The sequence below is a fragment of the Equus caballus genome, chromosome 10, assembly GCF_041296265.1.
Source record: "Equus caballus isolate H_3958 breed thoroughbred chromosome 10, TB-T2T, whole genome shotgun sequence".
Lineage (NCBI taxonomy): Eukaryota > Metazoa > Chordata > Mammalia > Perissodactyla > Equidae > Equus > Equus caballus.
In genome coordinates, this window is record NC_091693.1 from 28,225,167 (window position 1) to 28,249,366 (window position 24,200).

Below are 24,200 nucleotides of genomic sequence, written 5' to 3' on the forward strand. Positions count from 1 at the left end.
GGCAGGGCTTTTATCTGGGAGCTTGCCCTGACTCCGGCCTGGGGGCTGGGGACACATCAGGAGGGGCCCTGGGAGCCATGCCTGCAGAGAACAAGGATGCGGGGCTGCGCTGGGCAGCCTGTAAACCCCAGGCCATTCGAAGTCTTCCCTCCTTCCTCTGGGGCCCCTTCGCCTCCCCCAAGCAGAGGGTGACAGCTTGTGCCCTCACCCAGACTCCAGGGAGGGGACTTGGGGACCCTGCAAGCCCAGCCACAGCTGCGCCCGGGGTCCCAGGTCACTGTGTGGGGAGAGGCCCATGAGGGCCCAGAGGCCAGAAGCCTTCTGACCCCCGCCCCGCCCCCTCCCTGCCTGGCAGCATTTGGAGAGGGGGATATCCCCAGAGCTGCAGGAGGCCCTGGGTCATTCCCTCCTGTCCCAGGGCCACCAAGCAGAGGAACAGGCATATTCAGCTCCAGGTGGCTGCTGGAGGCCAGGTCCAGGCTGGGTGGGTGCATCTCTCCAACACAGGGCAGGAAAGTTGGTGTTCTTGACCCAGTGAGGGGTGGTTGCTGCTCCGCATGCAAGAGAACATGGTCAACACTATTAGCCATCAGGGACCTACAAATGGAAACCACAGTGACTCACCAATTCTCGCCCAATAGGACGCTTGTTGTTAGTGCTGTGGAGCGGATTCCCACTCCTAGCGCCCTGTGGACAGCACAGCAGAAAGTGCTCGATGTTTTGCCCATCCTCTCACTTTCCGGTGCTGTATCAGACAAGGCTCTGCTGTTATTCATAGGGTTTTTCTTGCCAATTTTTTGAGAAGTGGGTGGCCAGATCCTTATTCCTTGTCTGTCTTAGTCTGAAAGCTCTGCTGAGACCCTGATGGTATTTGAAATACTAGTAACAAAGCTTTCAGCATCACAGCAACAGCAGCCACCACGTGTGACAACCTACAGATGGGTGCTGTGGTTCCCTGACCAGAAACAAACCTGGGCCATGACAGTGAGAGCACGGAATCTTAACCACTTGACCACCAAGGCTGGCTACTAGGATGGTTACAATAAAAAAAAAAAAAAGGAAAATAACAACTGTTGGCAAGGATGTAGAGAAATTGGAATCCTCGTGCACTGTTGGTGGGAACGTAAACTGGTGCAGCTGTTTTGGAAAACAGTCTGGCAGTTCCTCACAATGTTAAACATGGATTTACCGTTTGACCCAACCATTTCACTCCTCAAGAGAAATGACAATATCCATCCATACAAACACTTACACATGAGCGTTTACAGCAGCATCCTTTACATTCATGATAGCCAAAAAGTGGAAACAATCCAAAATGCCCAATAATTGATGGAGGGAGAAACAAAATTACATCTATCCGCAAAATGGAATCTTATTCAACCATAACAAGGAATGAAGTTCTAGAGCTGGCCTGGTGGTTCAGTGGTTAAATTCTCGGGTTCTGCTTTGATGGCCCGGGGTCCGCAGGTTTGGATCCCAGGTGCGGAACTACACAATACTCATCAAGCCATGCAGTGGTGGCGTCCCACACACAAAATAGAGGAAGATTGGCACAAATGTTAGCTCAGGACTAGTCTTCCTCACCAAAAAAAAAAAAAAAAAAGGAATGAAGTTCTGACATATGCTACAACATGGATGAACCTTGAAAACCTTGTGCCAAGTGAAAGAAGCCAGATACAAAAGATCACATATTAAATGATTCTATTTCTACGAAATCTCTAGAATAGGCAAAGCCAGAAAACCAATGTCCATGCAAAGATTTGTACACAAATGTTCATAGCAGCTTTTTTAATAAGAACTCCAAACTGGAAATAACCCAAAATGTCCACCACTAGGTGAATGGAGAACCAAACTACCTCTCCATATATCCGTGTAATGGCCAACCGCTCAGCGATGGAGAGGAACCACCCCTGACACACACAACAATATGGTGGATCTCACAGAAATGCCGAGTGAAAGCCACAGAAGTGTATGCATAACACGCTTCCATTTCTATGAAGTTCCAGAAAAGGCAAAACCAATCTCTGGTGTTAGATATCAGCATGGGTGGGGGCTGCTTTAGCTGAGGTGGTCTGGGAAGCCTCCAGCGGCTCTCTGGGTGAAGGATGTTCCATCCTGGGCAAAGATGCATCCTCATTGTAGTTTAGGGGTCGACAAACTACGGCCTGAAGGCTAAGTCTGGCCTGCTGCCTGTTTTTAAAAGTAAAGTTTTACTGGAACACAGCCATGCCCATCCTTCAGTGTATTGTCTATGGCTGCTTTCCTGCTACAACAGCAGAGCTGAGTAGCTGCGACAGAGACTGGATGACCAACAAAACCAAAAACATTTCCTATTTTTTAGCCTTTTGCAGAAAAAGTTTGCCGGCCCCTGTCGTAGATGGTGCTTTTTCACTGTGGGATATTCCACTGTGTGAATAGAGCACACTGCAGCCCTCCTTCTCTGAGGGGGTTTTGGCCCCTCTGCACAGTGGTGCCTGGAGCATCCTTTAGTGGGTAAACGCTGGGTCACAGGGCATGCAGATGATCAGCTGAACTAGAAGATGCCAAGATGCTTTCCAAAGCTCACCACATTACATCCCACCAGCACACAGAAGAGGGGCTGAGGGCCACGTCCTTCCATCCTTGATGTTGTCAGACCTCTAAGTGTTTCCAGTCGAGTGCGTGTGAAATAAAAACTTACTGTGGTTCATTTTCGTGTCCCTGATCACTAATCAGATGGTTACCTTCTTCACATGTCGGTGGGACAGCATCTTTGTAATCTTGGCACAGGGATGGTAAGCAGTTTTTGCGTCTTGTTTAAGAAATCTATCTCAACCCAAAAGTTAGAAACATTCTCAAATATTTCCCACAAAAACTTTCAATATTTTGCTTTGGGTTTCAAGTCCCAGGTCCATCTGGGGTTGATTTTTGAGTGTGATGTAGCCACACAAGATCTTCCTACAACTCAAACAGTTCTGCTTTTTTAAATGACATTTTTATGGAGGTACAATTCACATAGCATAAAATTCACCCCCTTAAAGTATACAGTTTTTTCTACATTCACAGGGTTGTACAACCACCACCACTACCTAATTCCAGGACATCTTCATCACCCTACAAAGAAACCCTGTGCCCATTAGCGGCACTCCCCATGCTGCCTCCTCCCAGACCCTGGCGATTACAGCAGCTCTGCTTCCAGCTAACTTACTTTTTAAATTGAGGTTTACCCCAAGGTCATTTGGAAAAAGTTTCTGCTGCTTACAAAATGTTTGGAAACCTCTGCCTGGCGCCAGGCTGCCTCCCAGTGGATCTAGTGTTCAAGCAGCTGTGACCGTGTCTTTCACCTGGCCCTAAAGACAAACTCAGTGAATGTTCTCTCAAGGGCTATTTCCTGAGGTGGGTCGCAGAGTTACAAATGCACAAATGAGCCTCCGCTGCCCCAAAGGGCCAGGCCAATTTCAGCTACCGAGAAAATAAACCGGGGGACTCATGTCCTTACAGGTGCCTCATTTATAGGAGAATAATAAGCCCTCAGCATTCTCATTTTATTTTCCCATCTGTGGCTTTTGCACACAGCAAGCACCTGCTTGAATACAATACTCTGGGGACCAGCAGCCAGCGGGAGATGAGACAGAGGCACAGCCCTGACCACCCAGCTAAGTAGCCCCTCCTGCCACTCCCGGGACTTTCTATTTCTGAGCCTGGTTTTATTTTCTCAAGTGTGCTTATACTATGGCAAGCATCTATTTTATTTGTTCACTGGTGTGTGAACCTCGGGCCCCCTGAGGCCAAAGCCTTAGCAGTCCTGCTCACTGATGTACTGCCCACCCTCAGTGCCTAGAACAGCACCTGGTAGGCACTCAATAAACGGTTGTCCAGGGGATGAATGGCACTCAGTCCTAGGCTCCTGGAGGTGGGGTCCCCATCTCCTTTGTTAGGTCCCTACCCACACCCATACCCTCCTGCTTCCCCATCTCAGCACTGGGCAGCTCCAGCCATCCAGAGCTCAGTCCCAGAGCTGTGGAGCCTCTTTGAATCACTATCTTACCCCTAATCTGAATTTCAGATAAACAATGAATAGTTTTTTTACTATAAGTACATCCCAGATATACTATTATACTACGTATACTGTATATATGTGTGTGTATATATACTATACTATATAAACTAACACTAAAAAACATTCATTGTCATCGGAAATTCAAATCTAACTGGGCCTCGTATTTTTTATTTGCTAAATCTGGTAATCCTAATTCGGGGGACTTTTATAGTAAACAGACATATTGAAAAAAATTTTTTAACATACTAAATATGAGACACACATAGCAAAAACAAAAACGTTCGTTGTTCAACTGGAATTCTTGCATTTCGTCTGGCAGCCGCCTTGCAAAAGGAGAGTCCAACCACGTCGCTGGGGCCGTCCTGCAGACGCTGCCCGGCCTCCGCTCCATCCCTGCAGGGCTCCCCGGGAGGCGTGCACCGTTGCCACGGCGACCAAATCCCGGTCCCGGATAACTCCCGGCACGACGGGGGCGGGGGAACCTATCCCAGGCGGCTTCCGATTGGTCCGCGTGTCCCCGTCCTCCAGGCCAAGGGCGGCCGCCTGCGGCGCGCAGGGTTCTGGGAGTTGTAGTCCGTGCGGCGGCGGCCCGGCTGGCTCGCAGCAGAGGCGGCGCTACGACGGAGCGGCTCTTGCAGGAGCTGAGCGCGCGCGCAGTGAGTCGGCCGCAACCTGTGCGGCAGTCCCGTCGCCCGTCCCACGTCCGTCAGCGACTGCCGGCTGGCCGGCCCCGGGAGGAGCCGCGGGCGGGCCGAGGGCGCCAGAGTCGGTGGAGCTGGCCGGGGTCGCGCCTGAGGAAGACGGGCTCGGGCAGGGGCCGCAGCCGAGGCCGGCGGCGGGCCGACCAGAGTCAGGGAGCCGGCGAGGGGTCCCGAGGTCCCCGGGGGTGAGGGAGGCGGGCTGTTCTGGAGCCCCGCGGGGTCCTGAGGCCCTAGGGGGCGGGAGTCGACGTTGGGGAGCTGGACGCCCCTTCCTGCCAAGCCTCGGCCCGGTCGCGTCCCCCTCAGGTTGGGGCAGAGAGCCCCTCAGCCTCCGCTGTCCACCCCACACCCTCTCGGCCCGGCCCAGGACCCGGCCCAGCTCTTCGGGGTCCCCCCAGCCCCTCATCTGTTGTCACTCAGTTACCGAGCATCCAGCCCGGCCGCCCCATCTCCGACACATCCACGTGTTCATTCGAGAATCTGTCATCTGCTGAGTGTCCAGGGTCGGCGCCGGAGCCTCCAGTCCCCCACGCCTTAGCACGTGGGCCTTGGCTGCAGATCCCAGGGCCCACCCCAGCTGAACCCGGCCCCTCCACTTGGCTTTGAGCCCTACAAGTGACAGAGACCCTCCAACATCCGTCCCGGGTATCCCCCAATGTGGATCTCTGGGACCCCAGGACCACCACAGCAACCACCTTGTGGACCTCAGATGCTCCTGTCTACATAGACTTCAGGCTCCCCACATCATCCCAGGACTCCCTCATCAGCCTGGGACCCCCACATTGGCCCAAGACCCCCACGTGAGGATGTCAGCCCCCACACGGACTGCTGACCCTCACCCCTAGGCTTTCAGCCAGGAGCCCACTTGACCTAGTTCCCCCATAAACTCAGTTTCTTCTCACATAGACTCCATCCCAGGACCTGGAGAGTGTGGAGGGGCTACAGTTCTCCATCCTGGACTCTGCCTAGGGCCTGCTTCCCTGAGAACTGGAGAGAAGGGTAAGGTCCAAGACCCCAGAGCAGAGGGACTTCTTGAACCCGTGGAGCTGCAAATGGTGCCTTTTCCCTTTCACAAAAATACATACATATATGGGGGCCACCTGAGGGCCTAGTGGTTAAGTTCATGTGCTCCACTTCAGCGGCCCCGGGATCCCAGGCGTGGACCTACAACACTCATCAAGCCACACTGTGGCAGTGCCACACATACAAAATAGAGCAAGATTGGCAAAGATGTTAGCACAGCCCTCCTGCCACTGTCCACCTGCTTTCTCCCTGATTGTCATCACTTGAACATGAAAAATGCACCAGGGGATCCGGAAGGAACAATCACTTGGAATACCCATCCACGTTTCACTTGCCGTATCATAAGCATTTTCCCATGTCATTAAAACTCCTGCCTGAATATTTTTGTTCTTTTTAAATTTTTTTCCACAATGAGGGTCAAACATGATCACAATACCATTTGGGGGAGACTCAGAAACATGAAGAACATGAAGCACCTGGCTGGCCACCCTTGGGCCTCTTTCCTGGTGACCCTTTCCAGGCCCCTCATTCATCATTTTGCATCCCACTCTCCCCTGCACCTCCTACCATCCAAAGGTCATGTCCATGCTTCCCTTGAGCATATTACGGTGTTACCGTGTATTTTGCACAGTTAAAACTCCACCATGTGATGGAAGAGTAATTGATCCCACCAAGCTGGACTGTTGGGCACTTTTGTTGTGAGTCTTGGTGCCCAAATCTTTCTTGGAGTCTCAGATAAATTCCAGAGTATGCAAACTCCTGGAATGTTCTTTATATACAAGCTGCCACAGTGCTTTCCAGAAAGGTCGTGCCAGTTTGTAGTTTCACCAGCAGATCAGAGTACAGTTGTTTTCTGTTTAAAAAAAAAAAATGTCCCTGCTCATTTTTGTTTTTACAACTTTCTACAGTTTCTTTGGTTTAGATATTCACTGTGGGAAGCTTGGGAAATGCTTCAAAGTCTATTTTTTCATTGCCATTCCCATGTTCCCTTCACTTCTGAAGTCTCCCCCATTGCCCCCTGCCCTCCTCACTGCCTCCTCCCCAGCTGACCTGGCAGAAAAGGCAAGAACAGCAGGAGGCTGCCCCTGCACTACCAGTTAGCATATCTGGTTGTTTCCATTTAAAGGAAATTTAAATTTAAAATCCAGTTCCTAATTTCAAGTGCTCAGGAGCCACCTGTGGCTAGGGGCTACCGTGTTGGACAGCACAGATGGAGGATATTTCTGTCCTTGTGGGGAGTTCTGTTGGACAGCGCTGGCCACCCCCTCAGAGCAGGAACTCCTGCTTCCCCAGCTCCTCAGCAAACCATGTGAAGGACTTAATGAAGAAGGCAGATAGACACTCAACTACATAAGGAAATGAGATGTTTCAGGGATGAATAGGGTTGTGAGGATAGCACAGTGAGGATAAGGAGACAACTTGAACCAGAGCATCCAGGAAGCCCTCCCTGCTGTGGTGACATCTGAGCTGGGATGAACATCAGGGGGGAGTTTGGGCAGGACAGCCATGAAGGCTCTGGGATGACCAGTGCCTCAGAAGGAGGTTGGGTTGGAAGAGATAGGGAGGGGTCAGGTCAGTTCCTTGGGGCGCTGGAGGTCAGGATACGTTGGTAGGGAGCCAAGGGAGGTCCTGAGCAGGGAGGGCCACCGTCTGATGTGGCTGCTTTGCGCCTGCCCCTCTCTGCAGGCCCCTGACTGCTGACCGTATCCGCCTGCTGCCACCTACATGTGTCTGGAGCCACTGGGACTGTCCTGGGATCCAGCCCACTCACCCCCTGAGGCCAGATAGATGCTCCCACTGGCCAAAGCCTTTGCTTCCCCCAGGAACCCCCAGACCCAGGCCCCTAGTGAGCAGGACAAGGCCCCCCACCTGGCCAGCCCTGGGGACGCAGAGGCCTGGCGCTTGTGCTTCCAGCAGTTTCAGTACTACATGGCAGGCGGGCCACACCACGCACTGGGCCAGCTCTGGATGCTGTGCCGACAGTGTCTGCGGCCCAAAGTCCACTCCAAGGAGGAGCTGCTGGAGCTGCTAGTGCTAGAGCAGTTCCTGGGTGCCCCGCCCAGCAAGATGAGGACCTGGGTGCAGTCACAGGCACCCCGCACCTGCAGGGAGGCTGCTAGCCACACAGATGTCTCAGGAGGAAGGTGAGGGGACGGGCCGCTCCTTGAGACGGAGACTGAGTGGATGTGGCAGGGAGCAGGTGCTGGGTCTGGGTTCTGGCTGACTTCTCTGTGGCCCGGCACCCAAGGATCGGCTTCTTTTTCCTTTTAGACTCAGAGTGTCTTATCCACCTAGCACTGCTCCACCCACCCCCTAGCCACTCCTGTCACCATCCCCCTCCTGACCTGCAGTGCCCCAGGCGTAGAGCAAACCCTCTCCCTGCCGGTGTCAGTCCAACGCTCATTATCATTCTGCACACCTGTGTTAATTTTCTTTTACATAAATGTCTTTGTGCTGCGGCCTCTGCTCACTTTTCTTACTTGGTTGATACTTGAAGATCCCTCCATTCTAGTGCGTGTCCATCTGGCCTGTGGCTTTGCATCTGTCTGCTCTCCTCAGAAGGACACCTGGTCCCTCAGCCCACGCATGGTGCTGTGGACCCTGCTGCCCCAGGTCCTGTCCCAGAATCCTGCAGATCACTGGTCCCTCCCCTGTGCCCTGGCTGTGGGGCGCAGACCCAGTCCCAGAGACCCACTGGATGGTTGTGTAGATCGACACCCAGGGTGTCTGCGGAAGCTCAGCAGACAGAGGGGACTCAGGTAGCTGCGGGGTCTGCAGATGACTCTCTGATCCTGCTTCTCCCTCTCAGCTCCCTTTTCACCTGTAGGGACTCTGTCCTCATGCTGTCTTGCCCCTCTGACCCCATGTCAAGCTTCCATCCTCCCAGGGCATGGTCCCACGGAATGGGCTCTGTCTTTCCTGGTAATGTCAATGAAAGTGCAGGAGTTGGATGCCGGGAGGCCCAAATAAGTAGGTGTGGATGGCAAGAGCCAGCCGCTGCAGGCAGTGTGGGCTGGGAGGACTCCCCTGTTTCCCGCAGAGCTTGGGGGAGGAGTGTCAGTAAGTGTACGGGGGAGGAGTGTCAGTAAGTGTACGGGAGAGGGAAGGGAATGCCAGGTGGATGGCATGGAGGAGCAAAGACCAGGGGGGAGGTGGCCATTTCGTGCGCAGGTGGCACCCCCACTATCTGTTGCCAATGAGTCCATGGGGTCCAAGGTGAGACTTTTTATCCATCGCTCCTGTGGTCATTCGTCCCATGCCACCTGCTGTCTGGTGGGTCGCACCCCAACACTGGAGGAGGTCAGTTCCTCAGGACCCACTTGGGTGCTGTGATCAGGGCGTCTCCAGGCCTGTGGTTCAGAAAAGCCTTGCAGTTCACAGAAAACAGGGTTCCGGGTCTCCCCGCTGCTGCCCTGGGAAGCTGGCTGATGTGCTCGGGAAGGCGCTGCATGTCCTGCTTTGCAGAGGCCAGCGTAGTCCACATTGGCGGACATTGAATGGTGTCTCACCCCTGGGCTCCTGTGGCATCAGGAAGACATGCCAGGCAGATAAAGTGGCCCTTGGAACTTGCTGTTCCTGGGGCAGAGGGGCCAAAGGGCATTTGCTTCTGGTCCTTGGGGGACCCGTGCAGCCCGCAGGGCCTCGAGCTCAGGAGAACCCAGGCGGGCTTCAATGCTTCGCTATGGCAAAGTTCTCCATCATTTTCAGCAAGGGGCCTGTGTTTGCATTTTGCGCAGGGTGACCTTGCGGTCCTGCAGGCAGTGACGTAGCTGGCGTGGAAGATAGCTGAGCCTGGTATGGCTTCTTCACCCGCTACAGGAACACGTGGAAGTCAGGGACACGGGCAGGTGGCATCTGCACACTGCTGCCTCAAGCTTGGGTTTCATCCCTTGGGAAGGGAGGCTCCTGGAGGGTGTTGAGTGGGAAGGGGTAGGATGAGATAGGCACTGAGGGAAGGGGGCTGTGGAAAGGGTGCCCAATGCCCAGCTAGAATCCAAAGGGATCCTGCTTTCATCTTTCCTGTGGGTGATCCTCTCCCACTGCCTGGTGCAAGGGAGGGGGAACACAGACGGAATATTTCCACTGGAAGTCCCTGACAGCTGGTGATTGGAGAAATAACTGTGAACAGAACAGGCCTCTCCTGTTCAGTCCATAGCATGTACCTCCCTCTGGCTCAGCCAGGAACCTGGATGCCTCGAAGTGTTGTGTCCACTGACTGCGATGCTCTCGGTCACAGAGAAATAACAAAGCAAGAACAAGAGAGCCAGGAGACAGAGAGAAAGAGAGAAAGAGGATCAGGGGTAGCCAGTTCATCACCCAGGCCTGCCTCAGACACCTCTCGGAGAGGCCACCACACAGAACCCCACTCATGTTCTCCGGGGTGCCCACCCCTCTGTGATGTTTATGGGGTTTACCCTTCCCTGCATGTCTGCTGTCTGTCCCGGTTTATGTGAGCTGCGTGAGAGCAAGAGCTTTGCATTTGCCTTCAGGTGGTTCTTGGGCCATGGGCAGTGCCAAACACCAGTGGTTCACAGTGGAGAGTGTACAGCCAGTAGCTGAGGGGGAAAGGGTGGGTAAACAGGAACAGCAGAAGAACCAGCATGTGATGCGCATTTGGTGAGCACCAGGCATTGTCAGGTATATCGTATGAGGAAAAGGTCCAACTTCATTCTTCTGCATGTAGATTACCAATTGTCCCAGCACTGTCGTTGGAGACTCTTCTTTCCCCCACTGAATGGTCTTGGCACGCTTGTGGAAAATCAGTTGTCCATAGATGTATGGGCTTAGTTCTGAACTCTCAATTGCATTTCATTCCGTATGTCTATCATTATGCGAGGACTTTAGCTTTGTAGTAAGTTTTGAAGTAAAAAAATATGAGTCCTTCAACTTTGTTCTTTTATTTCAGGATTATTTTGGCTTTCTGGATCCCATGCAATTCCATATGAATTTTGGGATCAACTTTTCCTTTCTGCAAAAAGAGAAGAAAACAAGCTGTTGGGGTTTTGATAGGGATTGCATTGGACCTGTAGGTCACTTTGGGTTGTGTTGTTATCTTAACAACATTAAATCTTCCAATCTATGAACACAGAATGTCTTTCCATTTATTTAGGTTTTATTTAATTCCTTTCAACAATATTTTCAGTGCACATGTCTTATACCACCCCAGATAAATTTATTCCTCAGTATTTTATTCTTTTTGCTTCTATAAGTGGAATTGATTCTTTTTATTATAAATGGAATTTTCTTAGTTTCCTTTTGGGGTTGTTCATTGCTATTGTATAGAAATACAACAGACGTTTATGTGTTGATATTGGGTCCTGCAACTTTGCTGAATTTGTTTATTAGCTCATGTCATCTGTGAATAGAGAGTTTTTCTTCTTCCTTTCCAATTTGGATGCCTTTTATTTCTTTTTCTTGTCTTATTGCTCTGGCTAGAATTTCCAGTACAATGTTGGATGGAAGTGGTGAAAGTTAACATCCTTGCTTTGTTTCTTTAGAGAGCAAACTTTTAGTCCTTCATGGTTACGATGTTCACTATAGTTTTTTCAATAATTACCCTTATTGTGTTGAGGAAGTTCCCTTTTATTTCTAGTTTACTGAGTGTTTTTATCATGAAAGGGTGTTGGATTATGTCAAATGCTTTTTCTGCGTCAGTTGAGAAGATCATGTGGTCTGTTAACGTGGTGCATTACATAGCTTGATATTCATGTGTTGAACCACGTGACAGTTTGATTGTAGTGTGTCTCAGTGTGGATTTCTTTGAGTTTATTCTGCTTGAAGTTTGCTTAGCTTCTTGAATGTGCAGATTCACGTATTTCATTTATTTTAGGAAGTTTCCAACCATTATTTTTTTCAAATATTTTCTGCCCCTCTTTCTGTCCTCTCCTTCTGGGATTCCCATCATGTATCTGTTAGTATGCTTTTCATTTGTTTGTTTTTTTGTGTTTTTGTGAGGAAGATTGGCCCTGAGCTAACGTCTGTTGCCAATCTTTCTCTTTTTGCTTGAGGGAGATTGTCACTAAGTTAACATCTGTGCCAATCTTCCTCTACTTTATGTGGGATGCCACTACAGTGTGGCTTGACGAGCGGTGCTAGGTCCATGCCCAGGATCCGAACCTGTGAGCCCCAGGCCACTGAAATGGAGCATGCAAACCTAACCACTACACCACTGGCCAGCCCCTGTTGGTATGTTTTATGGTGTCCCATCGGTCCCTTAGGCTCTGTTCACTTTTCTTCCTTTTTCTTTCTGCACCCCAGACTGTATAATTTTAATTGACCTGTCTTCAAGTTTACCAGTCCTTTCCTTTGCCTGCTTAAATCTGCTGTTGAATCACTTTAGTGAATTTTTCATTTTAGTTATTGGACTTATCTGCTCCAGAATTTCTATTTGGTTCTTTTAAATAATTTCTATCTCTTTATTGATATCCTCTATCTGTTGGAGAGCATTGTTCTCCTGATTTCCTTCAGCTCTTTGTTCATGAATTCTGTTTGCTTTTTGAGTATATTTAAGACAGTTGATGTAAAGCCTCACCTAGTAAGACTAACGTCTGAGCTTCCTTATTTTTTCCTGTGATTGAGTCATACTTTCTTGTGTCTTTGCATGCCTCTTAATTTGTTGATGGAAACTGGACATTTTGAATATTTGGTAATATAATGTGGTAACTCTGGAGATCGGGTTCTCTCCCCTCCTCAGGGTTGTTTATGCTGCTTTTTGTGGGTTGTAATTGTTTGTTTTAGTGACTTTTCTAAACCATTTTTGTGAAGACAACATTCTTTGTTGTATATGATCACTAAAGTTTCCGATTCATTAATTTAGTGGTCAGCTAGTGATTTGGCAGAGATTTCCTTAAATGCCTGGAGCCAAAAAAAATAATAATACTCTCCTGGTTTTTGTAGGTTGGCTCTGAGTTGAGGTGCTCCTTCAATGCTTAGCTACGCCATTTACAACTCTGAGCCTTCACTTCCTGCTTATGTGGAGCCTAAGGATCAGTCAGAGATGAAAGCCTACGGTCTTCTCATGTTTCCTACGATGCAACTAGCCCTGGGCATGTGCATGGCCACTAGACCCCCAGTAGACCCCTGTGTATCTCTTTCCCCCAGCCTCTTCCTTCCTGGGCTCTTAGGCCTCTCTGCTGCTGCTCCAGCACTTGTCCCTTGCTTCAGGTGACTGTGGCTAGCATATGCCTGTAAATGCTTTTGACAAATGCTGCCCAGGAGGCCACTCCAGTCCTGAGAGTTCTGAGGGTGCATAACACAGGCAAACCCCTGAACCAACCTTTCAGGGAGTCACCAGCCATGTCAAAACACACAATCACAGTTCTTTAAGAACAAGATATGTGTTGCTCCCTGTGGCTTCAGCAAGCCACACCAGGAACATGGACTGCCATCCCCACAGCCACCATCTAGCTGTAGAATGGGGTTGGTAGGCAGGTAAGCTAAAATGCCACAGCCTTTTCTTGCAGCTTCTTTCTTTCACTCCCCTCGTTGTAAGTTTTGTATTAGATTGAAGTTCCAAAAAAGTGAGCTTGGAAAGTCTTGCCGCTTAGTTGTTGCTTCAGTGGACAGATGGATTTGGGGAGCTCCCTACTCTGCCATTTTTAGTGATGTTGCTCTTGTGTTTTCTTTTTAAAAAATAATAGCATTATTGAAACATAATTCCCATACCATATAATTTACCTATTTAAAATGTACAATTCAGTGGTTCACAGAGTTGTGCAACCATCACTACTCTCTAATCCAAGAACGTTTTCTTCACCCCAGAAGGAAACCTCACACCATCATCAGTCACTCCCCGTTCCCCCTCCCCACCCCACCCCTGGCAACCACTCATCTACTTTCTGTCTTTATGGATTTGCCTATTCTTGACATTTTATAGAAATGGAATCATACAACTCATGACTTTTTGTGCCTGGCTTCTTGCACTTGGCATAAGGTTTTCAGGGTTCATACATGTTGCAACCTGTATCAGTACTTCATTCTTTTTTATGGCTGAATAATATTCCATTGTGTGGCTAGACCACCACAGTTTGTTTATTCATTCATCAGTTGATAGACATTTGGGTTGTTTCCACCTTTGTGCTGTTGTGAATAATGCTGCTGTGAACATTTGTGTGCCAGTATTTGTGTGGACACATGTTTTCATTTGTGTTGGGTCTATACCTAGGAGTAGAATTGCTGGGTCATATGGCAACTTTAGCTTTTTGAAGAACTGCCAAACTGTCTTCCAAAGCAACTATTTGCTTTTTATATGACATATTTTGAGCCTACTAAACTATAGAGAAAGTATTATAATGAATACCCATGTACCTGCCATGCAGCCATTGCAGAGCCCAGCCTCCTGGCTTTGGGTTGTTTTTGAAGAAATAACACACCATGGAGTTCGTTGGGTCCCCAGCGCACATCTCCACTTCCTGTTGCCCCTCCCTGCTCCCCCCGAAGAGGGGAACAAGGTCTTGATTCTTCTTTTCACGTGTGTGTTTCTACTTTTTCCTCTTATTTTGGGTCCATAACAGTATATGGCTCTGTCGCCCATGTCCTAAACCTTCCATAAATGGTGTCCTTCTGTAGCTCTTATTCTGCCCTGGCTTTTCTCCCGCTACATTATGTTTTGTGGTAGATCCTGCTTCAACCATCTTTGCTGCTTGACAGCATTCCACCTCAGGAATATTCCAGCATGCCTTTAGATGCTTCCTGGATGTGGGATGAGGGCTTGGGTCCAGGCTTTCCTTGTTAGTGGGCACTGCAGCGAAGGTCCTTCTGGGTCCCTCAGGGGCGCTCCTGGGCATGGAGTGTTGGGTGAGAAGACCCAGGAGTCACCACAGGCTCATGCCTGAGTCATCATGGGCATAAGCCATGGAGAGTCTGGGGCAAGGGGGTGGGGCTGCATTTAGAAGCTTGTTGGAAGGATGGAAGTGGTGGCCCCTCATTGCTCTTGCCTCGGCCTCACTGGGGGTCTTGAGAGATGCTCCTGGGACATGTTGCCCTCCCTGTGAAGGGTATGTGGGGAGTTGGGGGCTCGGATTGCACAGGTCTCTCTCACCATCCCTTTCTCCCACCCAGTTCTGGTATCTCTCACCCACCACCAGGATGGGAGCATTGGCGAGGAGGAAGATGAGAAGAGCCTGAGGTCCCAAAGAGACCCATCCCAGGTGAGCCCAGGGCCCCTGGTTCCAAGCTCCTGTATTCCCGGAGCATCACAAGCACCACTCCTGTGACAGGCTCAAGGACATTCCATCCAACCACTGTGCAAGGCTGTTTCTACACACCTAGGAGGCCTGAGCTCCAGATCTCTCACCCATCCCACAAATCCCAAAACACAGTACAGAATGTGGGTGCCTCTAGAGGCTGAGAAAAGGCCAGGAAACAGAATCTTCCCTGGAGCTTCCAGAAGGAAGGAGCCCTGGCCGACACTATGACTTTAGCCCAGTGACCACAGGACTCCTGGCCTCCAGAGCTGTGAGAGAGAAATTTGTGTTGTTTTCAGCCTCTAAGCTTGTCATAATTTGCCACAGCAGTCACAGGAAACTAACACACACTCCATACACCAAAGAAGCAAGAATAGAGTCATTAAACAGGGTTGCAGCTGGACTTTTGTGGGCCCCAAGTATTTCTGCCCTGTAAACATAATACCAAAAATTGTATTCATGTGGGGCCGGCACCATGGCTGAGTGGTTAATTTCACGCGCTCCACTTCGGCGGCCCAGGGTTTCCCCAGTTTGGATCCTGGGTGTGGACCTAGCACTGCTCATCAGGCCATGCTGAGGCAGCATGCCACATAGCAGAGCCAGAAGGACCTACAACTAGAACATGCAACTATGTACTGGGGGGCTTTGGGGAGAAGAAGAAGAAAGAAAAAAAAAAGATTGGCAACAGATGTTAGCTCAGGTGCCAATCTTTTAAAAAAAATTATGTTCATGAGCCTCCACAAAGTAATATTAAAAGTCATTTTTTATTACCACGTCGGTATAAAGATGAATATATTCCAGGCTGGAATAGTCACTATGTTCATTTTTTTCCATCTGATTTTAAAAGAAATTAAAACATTATCATGAGAAACCCCCTCCTCCAAAAAAAGTTTCACGGGCCCTGGGCACTATGTTTCCAGCGCTTGTTGGAGAAGGTGGCCCTGGGTGGACCACAGGCGCCTGACACACAGCCAGCCGTGTGGATGGGAGCCTCCTCTCCGTCCTGGACTCTCCCCCTACGGAACCACAGACATGCTCGCACACCATCTCCATGTGCTGCAGGGTGGGCCTGGGTGCAAGGATGCTTTCTTTTCCTCTCTTTTTTTTTTTTTTTTTTTACCTGTATCTGTAATATTTTATTTTTAATTTTTTAAATTTTTTCATTTTTATTGAGATATAATTGACATACAACATTATAGTAGTTTCAGGTGTACAACATAATGATTCGATGTTTGTACATATTGTAAAATGATCACCACACTAAGTGTAGTTAACAGCAGTCACCACACATAGTTACAAACTTTTTCTTCTTGTTCTGAGAACTTTTAAGATCTATTCTCTCAGCAACTTTCAAATATACTGTGGGGGCCTGGAATTGGCCACCCCAAGATATGTCTCTTTGGCATGAGGATTATTTGGGGCTGGTTGTTTTTAATAAACTGCAGATGGGAAGGAGGCTCTGAGGAGTGGAACTTGCTTGCCCTTTGTTAGGAGACATTTACATTGTAAAGGAAATCTCCATCTGTAAAGGTGTCTCCCTCTCTGTACCAGGAAGAAGGGGGGGATGACTTTATCTCTAGAAACTCTTAATCAATGCCAAAGGCAAAGACTTAAATCTGCATTTGTTTACTGTACTTGTGTGGTGATCTCCCAAGATTGACTCCCCCTCCACCCCCAACATCCTCCTTTGTCGTTAGCTGAAGATGATATTTAAGGTGGGGGCTCCAGCCATTTTGGCGAGTTGCTTAGCTTGCCTAACATGTATACATGTTATAAAGCTTTGTTTAATTTTCTCCTGTTATTCTGTTTCATGTGAATTTAATTCGTTCTCTGGCCAGAAGAACCCACATTGGGTAGAGGAAATGTCTTCCTCCCCTACAATACCATACAGTATTATTATTATTTCTTTTTTTAAAGATTGGCACCTGAGCTAACAACTGTTGCCAATCTTTTTCTTCTTCTTCTTTTTCTCCCCAAAGCCTCCCAGTACATAGTTGTGTATTCTAGTTGTGAGTGTCTCTGGTTGTGCTATGTGGCACGCTGCCTCAGCAGGACCTAATGAGTAGTGCCATGTCCTCGCCCAGGATCCGAACCAGCGAAACCCTGGGCTGCCAAAGCAGAGCACACAAACTTAACCACTCAGTCACGGGGCTGGCCACCAGTATTATTAATTATAGTCACCATGCTGTACATTACAGCCCCAGGACTCATTGATTTTACAGCTGGAAGTTTGTACCTTTTGACCCCCTTCACCCATTTCAGCCCTCCCACCCCCACCCCTGTGCCTCTGGCAACCACCAAGACTTTGTTTTTCAAACATAAACCCAGCACTGTTGCCTCAATAAAACCATTAACAGTAATCCCTCAACAGCAGTAAATAGTTGGTTGGCATTCACATTTCTCCTTTATTCTTGTTTTCTTTTTCTTGGTTGGTTAGACAACACCTCTGGGTCCGCGCCCCACTCACTGTCCCTGGAATGATGAGAGCCCAGGTTGGTGGGATCTGGAAACATTTCTTGCATTTGGAGGTAGAGACAGAGCCCAGGGGCCTTGGTTTCCGTGCTGGCCTAAGTGTGTGTGTCTCCACCCTCAGGCGGCTCTGGATGGCAGCCATGCTTCCAAATCAGGAGGACTAAACACGCCCACCGTGACACACACACACACACACACACAGGGCTTCTCTCTCACTCAGCAACCACCTCCATCCTTAGTCACGTCCTGGCCCTGAGGAGGCCGCACTCGCTCCTGCTGAGGGTCCCTGGCGGGCAGATACTGGGAAGAGGAGCAAAAGGGAGTCCCGTCTGCCTCTGTGTGGCTGACAGCTCTCCTGGTGACTATTAGAGAATTTGGCAGATGTTTTACATTCAAAACTAGTATTTAGCAAGAAACAGAAAACCAATAATCCCACCAAACACACCATCCACGTATTCCTAACTTGAAAGCAGGAGAATCCTGGACCTTAATCTCCTCCCACCGCACTCCAGCCCCGGCTGCCTCCCCCATCAATCCTCTCTCCAGAGACACTTTCATTCCTCCCCACCCACACCCCCACGCCCCACTCCCACCCCCACCGCCTGGGCCCTGGGGTCTCAGTCCTCTGCCCCCAGGCGAGTAGGGTGAGAGCAGCAGAAAGCAGAGAGACCAGCCCAAGACTGGCCTTGCCAACGTGTGCCTGACCTCCTGCTCACCTCTCATTTTTTGTTTGTGCTAACATACTTTCTTGAATCTTGTCAATTTGTATTGAGCAGTGTTACTGTGTTCTTCCTTTGGTCACAAACCCTGAATTATCCAGTGACCATAGCGGAAGTTTGCGAAACCCTTGTTGGGTGCCTAGCTCTGAGCGTGTTGCGCAGATATGCCCTTTAAGGCCCAGAGAAGGAAAGCTCCTTGCCCAGCGTCACACAGCAAGTGGGGCTGGAGTCTGGATGCAAAGCCAGGCCCGTCTTTCAGATTCTCCCTCATCAGCAGCAAGCTCCGAGGCAGTGGTGACTCCTCTTTGGGTGGGATTTGTGTGCCCCTTGGTGGGATAGGCGATGGGAGTGTTATATGTGATAGGTGGGACCTCAAACCCCACTGCTGCTCATCACCCTCTCAGGGGGCTTCTTCTTAGGGACCGTGCAGCTGCAGGGGACAGTTGAGAGCCCTGGCAGGTGACAGTGACCGGGGTCCTCACCCACGGCCCACGCTCTGCTTAATGCTCTGCTGTCGCTGCCATGAGATAGTCAGTGATTTTCAAACGAGGGTGTATTAGTCAGGTTTCTCCAGGGAAACAGAACCAGTTGGATTTATACAGATATAGAGAGATTTATTATAAGGAATTGGCTCACACAATTATGGAGGCCGAAGTCCTACGTGCGACCCGCTGTCTTCGGGCTGGAGACCCAGGAAAGCTGTGGGGAGTTCCATCGTGCATCTGAAGGTCTGAGCACCAGAGGAGCCAAAAGTGTAGGGCCCAGTCTGCGGCCCAAGGCCCAGGAATCGAGGAGGGGGCTGATGTCCAGGGACAGGAGAGGATGGCTGTCCCAGCCCAAGCAGAGGGAGCAAACTTGCCCTTCCCCTCCCTTTGTGTTCAACCTGGGCCGTGGAGGATTGGGCCACGCCCCTGCCCCCCCACACTGGTGAGGATGATCTTCTTGACTCAGTCTACCGATTCGAATGCTAATCTTCTCCAGAGACACCCTCACAGACACAGATATTAGGTTTTACCAGCGATCTGGGATCCCTTAGCCTGGTCACATTGACACATAAAACTACCCATCACAAAGGGGTCCTGCAGTTCCACTGTGCACGGCGGGGTGCGGGTGGGGGGCCGGCCTTGAATTATGTCGATGGTCCTAGTAACAGCCCTCTGAGAATGTGTATTTGGGTGTTTACATTAAATACAAAATGGAGACCAGACTTGAACATTCCCTGAGCAGACAAAACCGTTAAGCCACATTAGTGAAACTTAATTTAGCTTACTCTGCAAAACAAATGAAACTTAACTTGGGCCACCTCTTGCAAATGCCTCTGATAATCGTAAAAGAAATGTAAGTCATCCTCCTAAAAACAGTATAAGATAATGACTTTGAACCAATCCCTTCGCTGGCTGCCAAACCCGCATTGTAATGACCGCCATCGTAATGTTTGCACCCGCTCCTCATTTGCACCTAACATCAGGCCCTGAGCTTCACATCAGTTTTGGATTTGAAAGCTCCCCGTTCTTGAACTGTTCTTATATGCACAATAAATCCTTCCTAAATACTATGCATTGGTTTGGTGGCTTTAATTTTGCTCCTCCTGGATTTTTGGCAGAGGGCAATGCTGTGCCTCTGCTGTGCTGTGGCACCAGGAGGATAGCTCTGCTCCCAGCCCTGGTGGTACCGGGGCAGCTGCTTAGCAGAACTGTGTTTGCTTTTCCAGGCATTCCAGCTGCTCCCCCCGGAGGCCCAGTGGCTGCAGCCTGCCCGGACCCAGCAGAGTCTCCACACCAGGGTGGGGCCCCAGGCGCCCTGCACCCTCGGCTCCCTCGGTGAGTGTCGGCCCAGTGGAGATCCTGAGGCATGGGAGGGAGCTGGGGCCTGGCTGAGGATTAGGGACCCACCCCATCTGTAGACTTCGCTAATGGAAGGCTTTGGAGGGCTTCAGTGGTGAACCTCACACCTGCCCCGGAAACCTCGCACACTCACTGTGGGGACTGAGATATTGGGGCCATCTGCCACCCCACCCCCCACCCCACTGTGGGGGCCACTGAGACGCTTCCACCCCGCCACCAGGGCCTCAGCCTCCCAGCGTGAAGGGGCTGGCCAAGCTCAAGGGGGACAGACTGAGGGAGCTGGGGCATGGGGTCCTTGCAGCGGCTGGGACCAGGTGAGGAAGAGGGGGGCCCAGGGCTCCTCCTGCCCCCGACCTCACCGGCCCTTTGTCTTTTTTTTTTTTTTTTTAAGATTGGCACCTGAGCTAACAACTGTGAGCTAACTGCCAATCTTTTTTCTGCTTTACCTCCCCAAATCCCCCCTGGTACATAGTTGTATATCTTAGTTGCAAGTCGTGCTAGTTGTGGCATATGGGACGCCGCCTCAACGTGGCCTGACGAGCGGTGCCATGTCCGCGCCCAGGATCGGAACCCTGGGCCGCGGCAGCGGAGCGCGCGAACTTAACCACTCGGCCACGGGGCCGGCCCCCGGCCCTTTGTCTTAAGGAAGGATAGGCTCGAGGGCGCGGAGTCCGTGCTGACTGCGGGCCGCCGGCTGCCTGCCCTTCTCCACCTCCCTGAGTATCGGGAGATGCGGGGGGGGGGGGGGGGGGGCTGGGGGCGGGGCATGGCCCCTCCCTAACGCCCCTCTCCCCCACCAGGCGCGCCCGTGCGCCTCGGAAGCCTCGTGTCTGGGACGAGCCTCCCTGCGGACCGGCCAGAGACAGAGCTCCGAGGACCTAGCCACCCCTCCCCGCACAGGCCCAGGACGCTGCCTGGCCCTCGGGGGAGCGGCGACCAGAAGGTGGCGGCCACGCTGCAGAGGGCGGGGCGCTGGGGGAGGCCGGGCGGTGGAGGGAGGCCGGGGCGCGGGGGAGCCGGGGGCGCGGCCCTTCGAGTGCGCCGCGTGCGGGGCTGCCTTCGCCTGGCTCTCGACCCTCGGGCAGCACGAGCGCGGCCACCGCGGGGAGCGCCCCCCGGTCCCCGCCGCCTCGGGGCCGCCCGCAAGGAGGCCCCGCGGCTCCGAGCGGCCCTTCGCCTGCGGCGAGTGCGGCCGCGCCTTCCCCCGCGCCGCGCCGTGCAGCTCGCCGACCACCGGTGTCCACGCCCGCCCCTGAGCGCGAGGCCGAGGGCGCACGCGGTGCTCCTGGCGACTGCCCGTTCGCCCCCGGCTTCTGCCTTAGTTTCCTTTTATTCGCCTTTCCCCTCCTTCCCCCCCCCCCCACCCCGTTTTCCTGGTAAAATACACATAAAATTTGCCATGTGTACCTCTTTGAGGTGCACAATTCGGGGACATTAAGGACGTGCACAGCGTTGTGCAACCATAGCCACTATCTATTCTGGAACATTTTCATCACCCTCAAAATGGGCACCTGGTACCCACTGCCTGCCACTCCCCAGCCCCAGGCACCCAATAATCTGCTTCCTGTCTCCATCGAGTGCAGGCAGGGCTTTTAGGTCTGAGGAGAACTGACCCACACGTTTTGTTTGACTCACAGAATTTTTGTTTTTTGGTTTTTTTTGGAGATAGATGCCAATATTTTTTTAAACCATAGATGTCACGTAAAGATCTGGCTTTATGGTCACTCTGGATCTCCCAAGAGCTGGTGGCTGGTGCCCCACCGCACCTGCCTGGATTCAGCTTTTTTTTTTTTAGAGAGGAAGATTGGCCCTGAGCTAACATCTGTTGTCACTCTTCCTCTATTTTGTATGTAGGATGCCACCACAGCATGGCTTGATGAGAGGTGTGTAAGTTCACGCCTGGGATCCGAGCTGGCAAACCCCAGGCCACCAAAGCCGAGCACACAAACTTAACCACTAGGCCACCGCCACCGTAGTGGATTCAGCTTTTCATCTATTCCCAACCCTTCTCGCTGGGCACCACTGGCCCCTGTGCAAACGAAAGCCTTAAAAGTTTTTGTCCTTTTTTTTTTCTTTTGCCTTCACTTGGAAACACAGTGTTGGATTGACTCTGAGCCTAGTAAGCAGAGGCATTCTCGTTTAAATCATCTGTAAGTCACCTTTCAACTGGAAAAGCCTTTGGACTTGCCCACTGCTTCTTCTCGACCCAGCTGCCTCTGGCACCCCCTCGTGGCCTCTGTCCCCTGCCCCCTGGGCTGTGCAATGCTTGCCTTCTCAGACCTCTCTCTAGCTCGACCTCCAGACCTTACTGCTCAGCTCCCTCCCACATGCCCGCTTATCCTTGCAGTTCCCATTGGGAGCTTCTGGCCTCTACCCTAGGCCTTAATCTCTGCTGGGCTCCAGCTCCCCTTCTGCTGCCTTGTCATCCTAGTGATACCAGGCTTCTCCCTTGCAGCTCAGGTGGCAAGGCGAAGTTTTGGCCCGCAGTCCAACCCCTGACCCTTCAGGTACAGCGCACATGATGGAAAGGCTCATCTAAACAACAGGGTATGTGGACAGAAGGCCCATGTCCCCACTTGTTGGGGGCGGGGGGTTCATTCCACGCAGTTTTCATTACAGTCACCGTAAGCCAGAGGCCCATTCATAGGTCTGCTGGTGGAGGAGGACCGCATGAGAGCAGGGGCTGCCAGGGTGGCCGGCAGGCCCCGCAGACCCACCACTGCCAGTCCCTGTGGCCCACGGCCATCCACATGCTCACAGCTCCTGAACCCCTGGATGGGGTTCTCCAAAGATGTCTGCCTGGGCATCCTACCGACCAACTGTCCTCCAGAGACATCTGCCTGGCGTCCCTCTATTCTCCAGTCGAGCTTGTCCAAAGATCTCATCTTCCCCTTGTGCAAAAGAAAACGAACCGCCTCCCCTCAGGGGACCCCCGAGCCTGCCCTGATTTCTTTGCTCCTCTGCACTGTCCCCCAGTCTTCCTCTCCGTTCCTTCTTGTCTTCACCTCTAGACGTCTCAGCTGCCCTGAGCGAACTGTGACTCCAGCTCATTCCCCTCCAGCGCATCCCGGGCCCGCAGTAGGCAGGGTCCCTCGGAAACACAGACATTGAAATGACATCAAGCCCCGCAGACCAGCTCTTGGCGCCCCTTCCTGCTTCAACAGCCTATCCCCACCCAGACCGCCCGGCGCTGGGGTGGAAGAGGCCGCCTCCTGAGTCCGCGCCGCCTCTGCCCACTGCGGTCTCCACCCCGGGCCTCCTCACACCCTCCTCCGCCCAGAACAGTCTGCGCTGCGCCGGAGCCAGCCGCAGCCGCCCTCGGGGGAAGGGGTGGGTGCTGCTGCGCATGAATGAGGAGGTGACTGCCGCCCCTGCCGACGCCCCGTCCAGGGCTGCAGTTACCAGCCAGGGAAGCCGTCCTTGGACCTCCGAGGAGGCGGTGGCCGCGCCATGCAGGCCATCCTCACCGGTCTGTGCCTGGGCTGATGGAGGGGAGGATGTGGCTCAAGGTCCCGGGCCTGGAGAGGCGCTGCTGCGAATCCCGGCAGCTGCTCCGATTCACGGAAACCGCCAAGTTGAGTTCTCCGCCCAGCCTGCCCCGTCCCAAGATGCTGCCCAAGCCGCTGTGGGATAGAGCTGCAGCCCCTTCTCTTCTGCCCACTGCACGCAGCCTTGCCTCGCCCTCTGCCTTCCTCGGCCAGCATCCCCTGCAAGACCCCAGCTACCTCCCAGCGGGACGCTTCCCAGCCCCCTTGTCTGTCCTCCGGCCCGTCACAGAGCAGCTGCTGGGCCCGGTCCTGGGTGCTCCGGAGGACCTGAGCCACGCGGGCCACCCTCCTCCCCAGCCCAGCCAGGGCCTCTGGGGTCGGAGGAGGGCTGGGCACTGCTAGCTTTTGAGGTTCCCGAAATGATTTTTTAAAAAGGAAGAAATGTATCCAAAGGGCTGTATAAACGTTGTAGTGTATTTAATGTATATATCAAAAAAATTAACTTTAAAAATTTTATTTCTTTAAAATTTTTCTCCCCAAAGCGCCAGTACATTGTTGTGTATCCTAGTTGTAGGTCCTTCTATTTCTTCTGTGGGACACTGCCTCAGCATGGCTTGATGAGTGGTGCTAGGTCCATGCCCAGGATCCGAACCCACGAACCCCAGGCCACTGAAGCGGAGTATGTGAACTTAACCACTACACCACCGGGCCAGCCCCCAAATTAACTTT

At 51.8% G+C, this 24,200-nt stretch overlaps 1 protein-coding gene across 1 annotated transcript; it reads left to right on the forward strand.

Annotated features, from left to right (window-relative positions):
• Positions 1 to 77: 77 nt before the first annotated feature.
• On the forward strand, positions 78 to 24,012 carry LOC102147785 (uncharacterized). The gene is made up of 9 exons (XM_070222800.1): positions 78 to 188; positions 4,359 to 4,695; positions 5,647 to 5,739; positions 14,824 to 14,912; positions 19,851 to 19,959; positions 20,784 to 20,926; positions 22,081 to 22,133; positions 22,439 to 22,530; positions 22,995 to 24,012. The coding sequence occupies exons 1-8, from the start codon at positions 78 to 80 to the stop codon at positions 22,503 to 22,505; spliced, it is 1,002 nt and encodes a 333-aa protein (XP_070078901.1). The 3' UTR covers positions 22,506 to 22,530; positions 22,995 to 24,012.
• Positions 24,013 to 24,200: the final 188 nt, after the last annotated feature.